Genomic DNA, 16886 nt, shown 5'->3' on the forward strand with positions numbered 1-16886 from the left:
CCCCGGACAGCACGTCAAATACGCATTAAATTACTCTCTATAAATGATATGCAAGTGTGAACTCGTGAATTGGTTGTTGTCTCCGCACAGCATCATTTTGTGGGGCTTTGCAAACCTGTATTAATTCTAGTGTTGAATTTTTCTACAATATTCACTCTTCATGCCAGTAAAATAGGGCATTCTAGTCAATCTACTGCAGTATTTCCCCTCTCAATCAGTAGAAAATGTGGTTAACACCCTGTCATGCATAGGGGGGAAAAATACTGTCATTTACCGCGAAACCAGTATAATTTAGAAAAATACTGTGATTAAAATTTTTGGTCATACCGCCCAGCACTAGCTGTGGGTGATTAAAAGAAGAAATGTGCAGATTGTGTTTAATAAAAGAAAACGGACCCTAAAAAGTTTTAACAATTGAGACTGCTGTTCTGGGCAGATGTAGTTATTTTTATGTAAGAATTATTCTTTGTGTAAAGTCCTTTTATAGCATCCTTGCTCTAAACGTCATAACTATAAAGAAAACTATAATGATAGCAATTTTTTTCTAAGAATACACAACGTACATCTGCCACTTTAAATGCTAAAACTCGTTAAAACTTGGTGGTTTCTGATTTAATGTTTTTATCATTCATCAGCTGGAAAAAAAAATTACTGAAAATGATTCCACTGATATTATTTCTCAGTGTTATTATTATTATTATTATAGATGTAATTAGACCACATCTAAATGTGCATATCTGCATTAGATTAGACTTTTATTACATGTAAATGTCTTTAACTATATGACTGTTGCAGATATGCACATTATCTTACCGTTGCTTGGTAAGAATTTCTTGTATTAACTGCATTTTTCTTTTAGTTTCTTTTATTAGTTTCTTTTACATGTAGGTGGGATTGTTTGAAGAGTAAAAAAGACAATAACTTTTCAACATGTTTTTTCTTTTTTTAAATAAGTACATCTATAAGAAATATTTGCTTCATTTAATTAGTTTTCCCCTTCCGAAAGGTTTTATTCTGAAAGCTCAAAGCATTAAACCAAAGGGCATTTTCCAGCTCAATGCAGCGCTTTCTGCTTACTTCATTCTGTCACACTTTCACAGTATTCGGCCACTCATACAGCTCGTAAATGAATAAAACAGGCTCAAAGAGGTAGATACGAATGACTTCAACAACGTAATTTATTTAAATCTTATTTAGCTGTTTATTTTCTAAAATAAACAGTGAGCATATGTGGTCCAATCTGATCGGTGTTTTTACTCAGGCACATCTACTCTCTTCCGTCCATTTTTGACTCAGCCCTCCCTTCACACATGGTTCCGACGTTTACCCAGGATTGTCTATAATGACTGTGAGGCGATCTGGCCCAAGTGGTGCAGATAACATCTGTCATTAGGACAAAGTGGATCATTCAAAGTACAGCAGCGGGTTCAGGGTTTGGTAGGGTCTCGGCAATGTGAGCTGATCGTAGATAAAAATTAGATGATTATCGCCTTCACGGAACGTCAACATCAGCCTTCGTTTTGCGCCTCAATGAAACTGATTATACCCTCATCATGTCACATTACAACAAAGCGCAAATAAGCCCTTTCAAACCTCTCGCCTTGTCCTCGCTCATTTTCCAGCAAATAACGTTCATTTTTTCCTCAAGTTACATCATGTGGACTGACAGGCCTGGCTGGATGTTGTATATATCGAACCATGGTGTTACAAAACACGCCTTCACTGCAGCGAGGTTCCTCGTCTTCATGCTACATATAATTCATCTCTGATCCAAATTTCATCTTGATCTGCTCATGTGGCCCAGCCAGAAGTCGTTTAATCCAGTGTGAAAGTTCAATAATATATCATTCTGTTATGATTTATTTAATAGGCGTGAGATATTAGTTAATTCATAAACACCAGTAAAGCTGAAATGCTGGTGCTTCAATAGATTTTTATTTTTTTCTCAGCGAGTTTCAATAGATTCAATATTCTTTTTGTGAGCGGTCGATTTGAGCGTGCTCTCTGGGAACATTAGGATGTATTCTTGTGAGTGTGTGTGCGCCTGTATGCTAATCAGAAGCAAAACCCTTTATACTGCCATGTGGATTGCTCACACAATAAACACCTTTGATGGCCTGACAGATGGAGAATATTACAATACACATAGCACAACATAACCCAATAAATAACACGCAAAGTTGGGGAAGTTGACATTATAGACTTAAGTTAGAAGAGTGAGGGGAACTGTTAGACATTATAGAGACACAGGGGATAATTTAAAAAAAAGCACATAAAAATGCTCAACAGTGTTTGTAGGCGCAGTTGTAGCGGACTGACGTTGCATAACACTGGTTGATGGGATGTGATGAGGTGGAGCCGGACAGAGGATTAGCTCAAAACAAAGAGGAAAGAACAACATATTTGAGCTCCACAGTCGCTGTAAGGGGTTCCTGAGAAAGCCAATGGACCCTTTTTTTACAGACTGTGTGAACACATTTCCACAGTTATTAATTGTAAATCTAGCAATTTCATGTTTTAAAAAAAAATAATAATAATCTACATGTATAACACTACACGTTTATTACCTTGGCTTTAAAGGGATAGTTCACCAAAAAAAAATAATTTCATAGGGGTGGCCAGGCAAGGGCCAGCAACCAGTCTGGGGTGGCACTAGGGATGGGATGATTACCGGTTTCACGATAGACCACAATAAAATGCACTGACGGTTTGTATCATCATTTAAAATGTAATTCTCATTAAAATCATGTTTGATTATCATGATTTTGAAAACTGTCCTGCCAGCATCAGTCTGGCGCAGTTTTTTGAACGAGAAGAAATGGCGGACAGCAGTGAAAGCGCTCAGGGATTTTTTTAGCCTTCTAAAAGAACCAAATCTGAGTTGTCATATTTTGGATATTACAAAAGTCCGGAGGGAAACTTAATCGAGGATGGTCACCTGTCTGCAGAACGTGCAAAAAGAAAGTCGCTGTAATAACGGGAAACACTTCAAATCTGCCGATTCGTCTTCGTGACCATCACCCACTGTTGTATAGCGGACGCAGGGCAAGTTAACTTTGACCTCTATTCTAAAACTACGTCTGGGAAATAATTGGACACAAAATGTTGTTTTGAGTTGAATTATTTTATATCACTCACTTGAAATTAACGTGAAGCTTCCGCAAAAAAATGTTTGCAGCAAGTTCAAACAAGACTATTATGGGTGACAATTAAGGGATAATGTATAATAATTGTACACTTATTGCACTGATTTTTTTACCACATAAATAATTATTGGGACATATAGAATTGAGATTAATGTTTTAAATCTTATCTATTTATAAATCCCTTTTGTACAGTGTACAAAACAATCGTCCAGACAAGATGATCACAACAATAGTAGTATTTATAGTAAAATCCTCTGATTTCATTTTCAATACAATCCAAAACAGAGACGCAAGACGGCAAGTTGCATTTGATTGAAACGAGAGTGCGCGTCGGTTGTGATACATGGATGTGTGCTGTTAAAATGCATTGCTATTGACAACGGTCATCATCAAGGAAGGAAATGCCACAGAATAGAATCTTGCTTAAAAAGTGAAAAACTTCTAGTACAAATGCACAGTGCTCACATTTATTTGTGCATTAAAAAATTACATATAGCTTGCGCCTTATATTGTGATCTCTCATGGCAGAATATTTATAGTGGCCTCGAAAAACTGAGAATTACGTTTGTTATTGTTTCTTTGACTGCACACAATGCGACTCACTCAAAACGGTCTTGCAACCCACCAGTTGAGAAACATTGACGTTAGACATGTGCCGGTAAACGGTAATACGATATACCGCAATAATGAACATGCACAATATTGTTATCGTGGGCACTTCAAAATACCGTGAATAATTATTTATTACGAATTATTCCGATTTTTAGAATGCATTTTAAGAATACTTTACCCATCAACTGTTTAAAATTAACAACACGTCAAAGAGGAACAATATCGTGGAACTTATTTCAATATCGTGATAAAACCGCATACCGTGATAAAAGCTTCAGCAATTAATCGCAACATGAAAATTTGATACCGGCACATGCCTAATTGACGTATATATCTACTGTTAACCATTTACTGTTGTTCTGCTGAAGCTAATTCAACACATTTTCCACACTCGTTTGACTTGCACATGGCGCTAAGGTGAAGTTGTAATGTGTGCGTCTGAAATGTCTTAAAGAGACGGTTCTGCTTTTAAATAAACACAATTCTTTTCAAGAAAAAAAGAGACAGTAGATGTAGTTTTAAGAGTTTTTTTAGGCAACAATGTAGTTATTTAGACCTCAAATATGTGACTTTAGTCCCGTTTCCACCAAAATTACCCGGAACAATTTGTACCAGGAACTTTTTTTACAGGAACTTTTTTTCCCCCAGACCTGCTACTGTCTGCGTTTCCACTGCGGTCTAAAGTACCGAGAAGATTAGGCAAATTTTAGTCCGGTGATGTAGGACTGCTCGCAGCGCGGCTGCTTCTCCCAGTCAGAGATGGACAGTAACGTTAATCATTTTTGTGCGATACTGTCTGCAACAATAACAAGTGGAGGAGATGCAAGCAGCGCTGCTTTTGCTAGTTATGTATTGGTTTACTAAAGATGTCATTAACAAAACGGCGGAAAAGAGACGAGCATTGATACTAAAACGTATTCTGAAAGCTCGTAAAGCTAGATTTAAAATAAGACAACGTATGTTATTATCAGCTATCATGGACATTGACTGTGAGATGGCTGAGACGAACGCGCGCCATCGGACCGAAGACTGATAATAACTGAATGCAGAACGATCCTTGCAAAAGACTTTTTAAAATGCCGGTTGAAATAAAATGCTGCGTGAGCTCAACCAATCATCATGTTCAGCGCCCAAGTCCCACCCCCTAAAGTTCCCGAACTTTGAAAAAGTAGTACCTCGGGAGGAGGGCCGTTCGGAGGGGGAAATATTTACCCTGAACTTCATTTAGACCCTGGTTCCTGCGGTCGAAACACACAGAGTACCACCCCAAAGTTCCTAGTTCCTAGTTCCTGGGTAAAGTTCCTGCGGTGGAAACGCGGCTTATATCAGCACTCTGTTATACCTACAGCAGAATCACAGCCGTGCTGATATACAGCCATATCGCACGGCTACTCGTGTGATATTGCTTATAAATATATAGATATAATGTTATCAATAATATGTGTTCACAAGACTTTGATTAAGCCTTTCAATTAATATGGATTCGTTTCATGACACCTTTATGACCTTTTTGGACCTTTGGAAGTTTTTGTTTACCTGAGGGAGGGGCAGAAATGTTATCGTAATATCTTAATTTGTGTTTAGAAGATTAACCTCAAGGCTTATGGGTTTGCAATGACATGAGGGTGAGTGATGTGATTACAGTCATTTTTGGGTGAATTACAGAAAAATGGTTAATGCTGCTGCATGAGATTTTCTACAATCGATGCCAAATTTGATATTTTTTTATTCTTCTAACCAATGCAATCGATCTCTCAATATGTTTTTCCTGGTTTGTTAAGTCACAGAAACGCTATCATTTATTTTGCTATTTGAGCAAATGGGAACTCAAATATTATATTTGCATTAGCTTCCGTTCACCACCATAGAAGTTTACACAACTATGACGATTTCTTCTTTTGAGAACCTTGGAAATGTGAAAAGGGTCCATTAGAAAAGTGCTTCCCAAACCTGTCCTGGTGACCCCACCACTGCACATTTTATATGTCCCCCTCATCTAACACATCTGATTCAGCTCATCAGCTCATTAGTACAGACTGCAAGACTTGAATTGAGTGTGTCTGATGAGGGCGACATCCAAAATATGCAATGGTCTCCAGGACAGGTTTGAGAAGCCCTGCATTAGATGATCAAGAAGGGGTTAGGCGCCACCAAAACCTATGCGCCACCTTTGCACTGCAATGCCTTGCCCAGAAAAGCTCTCTTAGAGCAGGTAGAGCAAAGGGCACTTTTGAGAGACTGCTGGCTTGCGGCCAAATCCACTTCCACCCCAGTTGGGCTGCTCATACAGGCAAAAAAAGGCCCTGGGGCTCATACCTCCATCTCACACACACACACATATATACAGAGAGCCAGCGAAGCGCTTTCTAACTACTGAACTGGCCTGCCATGATGGATGGCACTAGAGGAAGCGGAGCTGTGTGGCTCTGACATGTACTTCCTTATTTTCAGCAGTGCTGAGAGGAGCAAGTCCACTGCGGCCACTCTCCATCTTCACCAGCATGCCGAAGGCAACGTGGCCCTTGCAGTCAAACATATGTCGTAAATCCACAGAAAGGAAAAAAAACACGCTCGCGTTCCCTCGCACGTATTGATGTGGCCATACACATCAATGCCCATTCGCTCCATGCTCTAATGCTTTGTGATTACACAGTCACACACCAAAAGCCAGACTTTAATTGTTACCCCATAATCCAACAGCAAACTGATAGTGCCAAAGTGGGTTGCATCAAAGCCAGATATGACCATAGAAGTGCCAGCAATCACCATAATAAAACTCAGGACATGCTACAGCCAAGCAGTGCCACTCTGACGCCAAGAGGAAAATGATCCCTAGCCCAAAAATTGCTGCCCATCAGGAGGACCTGGCAGAACCCAGCGAGTTGCTAATCAGTTCATCAAAATGGCCGCTCCACCTCCCAACCCCTCTCTCTCTCTCTCGCTCTCTCTTTGAGGATCTTCTAAAAGAATCTTCTCATCCATTCCATTCATTCTCAAACGGAAAGGCTTGTCACAGCACACCGAACACTGGAGGAGGAAAACAAGAGACCCTGCAACCCGAACACTCTACACAAGTACAAAAATAGAGTAGTGCTGTGTTCAATAATGAATCAAATCTTCCTTGAAATCTTTTTTTCGCACTTTCTTGAGTGAAAAATTTAGAGGCCGAGATTAGCTTAACAAAAGCCCCATGCTGAGGCGGTAGCGATTGAAGGGTGGGTAGACTTGATCATTTGGTTGAAATGCTACTAGCTGTGCCCTCAAAATCCCCTCTCGCTCCAAATATGAAGAGTTTTGTAACTGAGAAATTACCTACTGTCATAGAGCAATAGAAATGTCCTTGTCACTGAAACAAACCGGGATAATAGACATCCATAAGGTTTCAGCGCCTGAAAATTTGAAATCATTCCTTCTTAAATATATATCCTTCTTGGAATGCCTTTGCCATTATGTGAAAGATTCCGAGATCTGTCTTATTTTGTGTTATTTTCTCGGCTGATTTCTCTCATTTTCTTTGTCTTTCCTGGTTGCTCCAGAGAGTAACATGATGTACTCAGCAGTGCCAGCTTGTTAGAGGAGCTTCTGTGTCTGATAATAACCTCAGCATGTCAGGCAAAACCAAGCTGTGTCATTTTCCCTCTGCAAGAAGACGGCTGCCACAAATTATTACAGAAATACAGACATCATTGTTTCTTTCTTGGTTAACCACAGGGCACCTGATTCCTGATAATAGATTCTTATAATTATGTGAGCATTTTGCACATTTGATTAAAAGCGTGGACAATTGGGGAGTCAGACAGATTCTTTTCATCTGCCCTGCTTTTCCGTGAACTGGACTGTAATTTCCAGCTGATTAGAGCACAGCGGCGCACTCAGAAGCAGCAGGTAGAGGGGAAAAGATGGAGGGAGGGTAACGAAAAGAAAGAAAAATGTGGCAGATTGGAGAGAAAGTATAGAGGAACGGAGGGTGTGGGAGAATAAAAGGAGAAAAGCAAGGTAGAAGGAGTCATTCGGAAAAAAGCACTAGAAATAAAAAGAGGATCACAGAGACAGAGAGAGGGCAAAAGGCTGAGGGTACGTTAGAAAGTGTGCATGCTGGATCAAACGGGAGGTGTTCTGTGAAATCTCAGGAAGAGCAACATGCCCATTTCCCCTCCCCACTACCCCTCGGCTGGAGATCAGACAGAGAGGAAACCTGCCACAGATCCACGAGACCAGTCATCCCACTGGTTCCCTGATGCAAGAACACTGCAAACCCACCCTTACATGTGTCTTAAAACGAAGGACGGGCAGGTTTTGCATGCTAAGGTGGTCACGGCAAAGCGCCTGTAGCGCGCAGTTTACCTTTTTTGCGCGCTTTCATCTTTCCTTTTTTCTGGTTTTCCTTTGGTCTCTTCCAGGTTGTGTGCTGTGATTAAGGCTGTAAACCTGGATGGTTTTAAGCTTTTGTGGTATATAGAGAACACCAAAGTGCCGTCCAAACTCCATGCACAATGCCAACCACAGTAAACACCAAAACACACACCACTTTAAGATATGAAATGACATTTATAAAGGCAGTAAGCTACTCGAAGCTGTGCATTACAGTAAGTACACTTTGAAGGGCAGTTATAATCGAGCTAGTACAGTCATCATCTGATAATTAATGCCAAAGCCAAGCTACAATCACATTGTGTCTAGGTTTGTGAGTTAGAATTTCTAAAGCATTTACTTGACATTTTAAAAAGATTAATTATTGCTTTAGTCCAGCTGAATAAAACCTGTAAAGTGCATGTAAACATACAGTTATTGCTTATTATATCATAAGTAAGGTGTGTGGTAGGCAAATGCAATGTGATAAAAGGCCCCCATATTGAATAAATACATGCACCTAAATAATCAGATTGATGGCTAAATCATTTTGAAAAGCCTTGTAAAGACATCACGCTATCTGACTGAGCTCGATCCGAATTAAATTTCAATTGGATTGAAATGGGTGGTGTAGACCTGAAATAATCTGGTCATCAGAAAAAAATTAAGCAAATAAATGTTTGAATCCAACTATTTTCTCAATCCAATTCAATAAATTCCTTGCACTCATGTGCAGTGCTGTGACGCATGTTTACATACGTTTTTAGTTCTTACACTGTGTCTACACCGGGCGTGATCGTTGACGCGTCACATCATGCTGCGCTGCAACAGCTAAATGTCTACACTGGACGCGACAAAGCAAAATTTGCAAATCAATTTGTCCTTCCTATGAGAAGTATCACGAGTGCTTGGAGTACTTGATAAATAGAATGTGGCATCAGTTTTCTATCGGGATTTGTTGTGTTGCACCGCATCCAATGTAGACAACATCCCTGATGATTATAATGGACTCTATTGTTTCTTGTCGTATCGCACCATTCGAGTCTGGTGTTACAAACGTGTGCATTTATTTATGTCTCATGCCTTGGTCAGTGGAAGAGACTGAATATTTACTAAATATTAGCTAAAAAAGCTCTTAAATAGGGGCAGTAATGGGACGTACACAGCTGAACATAATGGGTGATCAAATGGGCCAAAAAAAGTTCAGGGTGGTGCAGATGGTGGGGATAACCAGGGAACGGCCTTGAGCAGAGGCAGATGGACAATGATCCAGGCCACAGCCGAGACTGCGCCCCGCGGTGGCATCACAGGAGGGAGTAGCCAAGGAGGTGTAGAGACAGATGCCACCATGGGGACGACCAGAGGCGATGATGACGTGGAGGGTGCCCACCGCTGCAAAATATGCTGCAAAGGGACTCTGATGATCTATGTGGCCACAATGGAGCCGCAGTGCGACCCCTGAGATGGCAGTAGGGATCCAGAGGGCTTGAGGTTGAGTTGGAGCGACCAAGGGCGGAGGTGAAGCCTGAGGGAGGGTGGAGCTAGCCGAAGGGGTGGAGGACTGGAGAGCAGCGAAAGTCCCACAAGTTCCGCAGTGGAGGTGTGGAGAAGGTCGAGCTGAAGGTCAAGGGAGCCCGGCGAGGCCGAAAGTCTGATTGTCATTGCCGACATTGAGGGAAGAAGGAGTGCAGGCACAGGAGCCAGGGCGACGGGTCGAGGAGGAGTGGAGCGCACAGAGGCAGGAGGCGGAGCCAAGGGCTTACCACAACCAGGAAGAGATGGCTCCCAGCAGGCCCGAGGTGTTGCCACAACACCGTGAGGAGGCAGAGGAGTTGCTGAGGGGCTGATGGGAGGTAGCGATGACTGGGTGGCAGGAGTGACTGGATATTCACAGAGACTGATGAAACAACAAATACAAAAAATGTTGGTAGTTTGGAGAGGTGGTGGGAGACGGAGGCTGAGCGGGGTCCGTGGGTTTCGATGAAGACTATACATATTCATGCAGAATCAAGGGATGCAGGGTATTCACTTCTCCAAACACAAAATCACTGTCCAATAAATCCAGCTAGTACTCACTCTCAGTGGAGGAAGCGTGGGCAGGGATCACTTCCATACCCTTAAACTCCACTAACACTCCCTCTGCGATGGACAAAGCAGCCCTCGGGGACTCCCCGGACAATTGCACTCTGGTGGCAGTGTTCAAGCCGGCGAGTGGAAAGGAACAGTACGATGGTAATTTTGGAACTTGAGGAACTTTTGAGGGAGCGGTCCACCTGCTCAAGGCACAATAGTCAAACTGCAGGGAGGTCAATAGTGACGAAGAAATTTTTTTTTATTCCAACAAAAACAAAAAATTAACAATTACTCCACTTATATCACTTTAATGGTTGGGCATTCCGTCAGGCATGTGGGCTAGAATCCACTAGCACGAAGAAGACGGGTAAATCCAAACAGGCTTTAATAATCCACAATGTGATCCAAACATAGAGCATCCACAACCAAGGCTTGACATAAACAATACCCAACCATGAAAAAGAACAATGCATTAACTTAAATAGAGGCAGTAATAAGACGAGCATAGCTGAACATAATAGGTGATCAATTTAACATCCATGACAACAAACTAACCAAGGGAAGACGGTGCAAACTGGAAACAAAGTCCATGTAATGTGTGTGAGTGTGACAACTGATCAATCATGCACCATAAAGAACAGATACATCTACAGTAGGAAAGTTTTGATTCCATGTTTTCTTTAACATGCTCACATCTACCATAAATCCATGCTTTTAAGAACTACAAAACTATTTGAAAATAAATCTGCATTTATGAACTAATGATTGGCTATTCTACAATTTTAAAAATAATCATTGGAAGAAATGAGATGAAAGAAAAACTGTTTTCACACCTGCCTACATAGAGCAAAAAGAATATCACACACACACACACACACACACACACACGCATTTCCACCCTCCCAACGCCTCACCTTTCAAACACCATCTGTAGCACACACATCTCTCTTGCACAAACACGTGCACACGCGCTCTTCATAAACACAGACAGTAGCACCATTTAACACACATGCGCACAATCCTACGCATATCCCATCCGTCACACACGCACACACACGTTGCACCTCTAACGCACACACTCAATTATTCTCCGAGTTCAGCACACACTTTTTCTCCCACACACTCAGTCCTCTCACACACACACACACACAAACAGGACTGCAGGACTCTAATGTGTTTGTTCCAGAGGGGCGAGTTGATCTATTCCGCTTGGTGAGATATAAAGCCTCTTTCCTCCTCCAGTAAACGCCCTCTTTTACACCATTCCAGACCTCTTTGATGTATTGACCATGTCGGCTCCTGCTTATTGGGATTTTTTTTTAAGCCTACGTTTGTGCGGCATAGTCTCTTTGGTGAGGTCAGTGCTGTGTTTTGGTGTGGAGAGAACTGTCAGTTATGTTGTGCCTGTGGAGCCTTACAGAGCTCTTTTTAATGAGTGCATTAAAGCTGCATAGATGTTCAAGGCCAGTGGAGGTACGTCCCCTGGGCCCCAGCGTCTGCCTCGGGGCTGCCATCTGTAGATCTCTTGCACATTTAAGGGTCTCCACTACTTTTCTCTTCATTTTCTCTGTCTCTGGAAGATGAAGTAGTTTGGAGCTTTGGCGAGAATCGAAAATGGAGAGAAAGGTAACATGGCAGGCAGAGTGTGCAGATCAGAGGTTCTCAATGTTCCACAACCTATTTATCCAAAATATGTGCAAAAGGGGATGGGAACCATAAATAATTGAGCGTTTCTGAGTCTTCTCAAGGATTCTGCTTCCTTAAACGATAAATATTTTTAAATAAATAAGAAATGCAATTTGATTCCCAATTGATGCTTAGAATTTTAGAGGTGTTGTAAATGCAATTCAATTATTGACCTTAAATTTTGGATTCAACGGGGCTAAAGGCGGATTGGAGTAAATGCGCATTTGATTTTATTCTCTTCTAAACCACTAGATGACAACTTAACTCACGTTTCACTATGAATGTGGAAATATGTCAATTATAAAAGTGCAAATGTGTCAATTATTGTGCCTTTCGCCCCTGCTGTTGGGGCTAAAGGCACAATAATTGACATGATAATAAATAGCTGGCTGACTTGTCCATTTGTTGACATGAAATTTAGATTCAGATGATCAATAGCATTTTAAATTATATAATAAAAAGCCATTTTTTATTATTTACTCCTCCAAGCAGTCTAAGAAAATAATTGTTCCTGTATTTTTTAAATGAGCATATTTCAATGACCGTGTATTTATTTTAAGGTATCATTGTTACAATGTCATTATATATTTAAGCACTGAGTAATATCAAATAACAACATGTACTTACTAGGATAGGGTAAGATTAGGATTTGTTTGAGGGTTAGTTGCATGTAATTATGCACAATTCACTGTTATTACTATGGTAAATACATGTAACATATGTAACAAGGACACTGTAAAATAAAATGTTACCATAAATTATTTTATCAAAATAAAATGAAAATACAAATAAACCTTTTTGTGCAAAACACAGTACTTTAGCTTAAGTATTTGTATGAATACAAAATGCCCTTTTCCCTATTTTGGTGAGCCTTTTACCCAGAGTATGGGTATCATATAATTGTTTGTATGATTTGTAAACAAAACAGACCACTTTTATGATTTATTTTCCAACAAAATGTGTTGCTCCATCAATGTCCAATAAAAAGATAAATATTATATATTTTCTGCAACCATACACTACGGGAGTTGTGAAAAGCAAATGTCCATAATATTAATAATGACAAAATGAATGTTTCTGTCTGCATCTGTGGAAAAATACACACAAGAATTGTTAACAGAACCGTATCCATTGCAATTGAAACCCTTACTTATGTCATTCAACAAAATATTTAGTTATTTTTTATTTCAAACCGTCTCCGTTGACTTTGTATTGCGTGAAGCGGCCTCCTTGTCATTTCTGACTTATAACAAAAAAAAACAGAACAATGTCTAAAAGCTGACATGTGACAAGGTGTACAGCAAACAAGCTAAAAAAAAAAACAGAACCAAAAACCCAGAAGTTTTTAAAAGCTATTGACCCAAAAAATGAACATTTAAGGACACAAAAGTGGATACAGGCAATTGAGACAGAACGCGACATGTTATATTACACTGAGAACTACAGCCACTAGAGGGGAACGTAATCAGCGACAGGAAATATAATAAATAAAACTGACATTTGGATATTTGACTTAACAGTGACAAAATGTTTACTGCACACATAGGCATACTGAGTGTCTGGATCCCAAAATGTACCCATTCTTCCTGCTGATGCTTCACGTCTAATTGCCTGTATCCACCTTTGTCTCCTTAAACGCTCGTTTTTTAGCTTGTTTGCTGTACACCCTGTCACATAGCAGCTTTTAGATATTGTTTTTTTTTTTGTGATAAGTCAGAAATCACAAGTCAATGGAGAGCGTTGGATTATTTTCCCCCCAGGTGTGGGCGTGGCCTAAATACGCTCTGTCTCTATACCTTGAAGATAGTTAACTCCACATTAACTAGTCATTCAGAAATGTCCTGTTGCATTCTACATGTTGTCACTTCTTCTTGAGTTTGTCCGACTCCGTTTTGAACATAAAAGGCTGAACAGTTTCTGAAATTTTCAGTGCGTGTCTGTGTGAGGTAATAGGAGCTGCTAGCATGAGCTCTTGAAGCTCTGCCCTCTTCTCGAAAGGGGGCCGGGAGCACTAGCTCATTTGCATTTAAAGGGGTCATGAATTGAGAAATCAACTTTCCCTTGAGCTTTTTATATATAAAAGGTTATGGTAATATAAGAATATCCTGTACGTTTCAGAGCTGAAAACTTCCTTGTTAGTCAAATAAAAGCTTTTATTGACACCAGGCCCAGAAAACGCTCAATCTCAGAATATGTCGCCCCGCCTCAACAGAAAAAGAACAATGCCTGATTCTGTAGCCCCACCCACCGTCTCGTGCCACTAACATGACATAGGCCTACATAGAGCTAAACCGCATTGAATTTCTAAGCAGTAAACATACCACATAAGCTTCATTCGGATTCAAATATTATGAAGGCATGGATGAACTTTATTTTTAGTAAATAACAAGCTCATGTGGGAAAGAGATTGCGCGTCTGTTCCTTCATTTAACCACGGATTCGTTTGTAAACGAGACTGGATTTGCAGACAGGATGAGATTACATGAATGAATGAAGCAACACACAGGGAGCTGAAGCTCTTTAAATATGCAAAGCTTATCCAATCCTAGCCATGGGCGTTTACTTCCAAGTCTTTAGTGCAGCACGCCCATAAAAACTGAGCGTTTCTTGAGAGAGCCTCAAAACCAGGGCAGAAAATAGCCTATTACTTATTCATTATGATATTTTTGAATGTAAAAACCACGCAAACGTCATAAGTTGACCTCAGACAACAGTCAAAAAAAATTAAAGGGACGCACACATAAACGGCGTGTTTTTGCTCACCCTCAAAAAGTGAAAATTTTAACATGATATAAAAATTAGTGTGGTATTTTGAAAACTTTACATACACACTCTGGGGATATCAGAGACTTATTTTACATCTTGTAAAATGGGTTATTATAGGACCCCTTAAAAACAAGCAGTCATAAATCCGTAAGATCTTACTTTCATGCTGTGGAAATACAACATGAACAGGGGCGGGGCTACAAAAGGTCTATATAGCTATACAAATTCTACTCAAAATATACCATAAATATGAAGAAATATACCTCGACCCCATTTGCTTCTCCAGCAACTCCACGAGGGTTTGTGACTGTGAGGTTGAGAACCTCTGGTTTGAAAGCACAGGGGTGAGGAACGTGGTACATAGAGTGAATGGCTCCTGAGAAAGCACATGTGGTTGGTGGATTACAGGGAGTGTGTGTTAATGTAGCTCTCTGTGTGGCTCTGTCGGAATGAGGTCACTGGGTCTCGGCCCTATTTAATTAATTAGGGAACAGTGGAATGGAAAATGAATAGCAATCAGAGGCTCACTAATTTCAGACCTGCCAATCAATAAGCCTTAGCGCTGAATTTTCCTTCAGGGGCCTTGGTGGGTCTCATTTAGCGTTGAAATAGGATACCGAATATGGGTGTGCCTGTACGTATGTACATAAATATTCAAGACATGTGTATCGAGGGTTTGCAAACCAAGTGTCGTAAATGCAGTGAAAAGTGAATTGCTCAATGCCCTTTCGCCACCAAATCTCCTATCAATCAAATCAAATCGTTACACCTAGCAAACGTCAATCAACATTAAGAAACCATTTCAGAATCTGACCCACTGTAGCCACTGAAGAAAATCCCAGTCTGCAGTACATAACAACAGCACTGTGCATAGCAACAACTGTCTCTCACATAGCAACCACACTACAGTGCATAGCAACCACAGGCAGCTCTTTGTGTATTCCCTGTTAGTTGGTTGCATTTGACGCTAGGTGAACTGCAGTGTCTTCTGTGACTCACCCGGTAGAGATGAACTCGTATCAAAACAAGTTTGGATTTGTTGTTCTTTTATATCATTTACTGTGATTATTAAAGATTGCTTTTTTGTGTGCCTTCCTCTTGCAGATATTCGCTCATTGCCTGATGTTGCCATGACAGGAAACTGCAGCCAGGAGTGCAGCGAGCTTGGCCACTCAGATGCCTGTTGGATGCCCGGTCAGCCTTCGCCCGTCCGCAAGACCCGCAACCCCCCTAAACTGTCCACGTTTGTGCCTTATCAGGAGAGGGGGAGCCTGGGACGCCTGGCCAATGGGAGCGTGAGGCTGGGAGGAGAGGAGAACAGGCCACGCCTCCCACCTTCCCGTAGTGCCTACTCCAGTAGTGACCACACCCCCAGTGACCACGCCCCACTAGAGGAGGTGCCTCTGAGCGTGACATCAGAGTTCCCGCCTACCAGCCCCCCCTCCAATCACGCCTCGAAACGAGAGATATACCTGTGAGATAACCACACCCACCATCTTTGATTGACACACATCAGAAGTTACAGAGACACGGTTGCGAAAAGAGAACACCGAATCTGCGACAGGATGAAATATCAATTGAATAGTGGAAAAATACGCTATTGTCATCAAAGTAGATTTATTTATTTTATTTATTTATTCATTCATTCATTCATTCATACATCTATTTATTATCACTTTTAACACGTTATTTCTTTTAATCTATTTGTACTGTTTTTGCACACCATCAAAAACAACCGATAAATACTTTTGCGTGACTAACCGACTTTTAGCTTCGCTATAGCCTACAGAATGTTCATGGGTTCTTCTACTAGATTACCAAGTGCTGTAGTGGGCAGGAGATACTGCTGTAAAAGGATCTTGAGCCACATAGAGTGTCTAACACTCTTTACTTGATCCTGTCCTCAGAGGAGAGCAGTCTTTATACATGTAAAACGCTGTAAATACATTTGTATGGTGTATATATGAATATCACTATCCGGCTTGAGTTGAAAAATAGTACACAAAAAAAAAAAAAATGGTACAAAGTAACTTTTACATCAGCCTGAACACCTGAAGTGTGTGTTGGTGCTGCTGCTTTCGAGGGTCTGAACGTTTGTAATAGCCAGATGGGAACGTGATTAGACGAGCTGGAGCGGATGGGAAGACTTCCTGACGGTGCTCCGTGACCCTCAATGTTCCCGTCTAAGACCCAGATCCTCACCTGCTGTGCTGTATGTCCATGTGCACGCTAAAACCGGTGTATAGTTTGTGT

The 16886-nt window shown here is 40.8% G+C and overlaps 1 protein-coding gene across 1 annotated transcript in view; it reads left to right on the forward strand.

Annotated features, from left to right (window-relative positions):
* The window catches only part of pcdh1a (protocadherin 1a), a 100365-nt gene extending 83729 nt beyond the window's left edge, over window positions 1–16636 (forward strand). Inside the window, exon 5 of the mRNA XM_079804106.1 lies at window positions 15738–16636. Within this exon, the coding sequence (XP_079660232.1) occupies window positions 15738–16111 (374 nt within the window). The 3' untranslated portion in view covers window positions 16112–16636. The remainder of the gene's footprint in view (window positions 1–15737) is intronic.
* The last annotated feature ends 250 nt before the right edge of the window (window positions 16637–16886 follow it).

This window comes from Gobio gobio, assembly GCF_949357685.1.
Source record: "Gobio gobio genome assembly, chromosome: 22".
In the NCBI taxonomy this organism is placed as follows: domain Eukaryota; kingdom Metazoa; phylum Chordata; class Actinopteri; order Cypriniformes; family Gobionidae; genus Gobio; species Gobio gobio.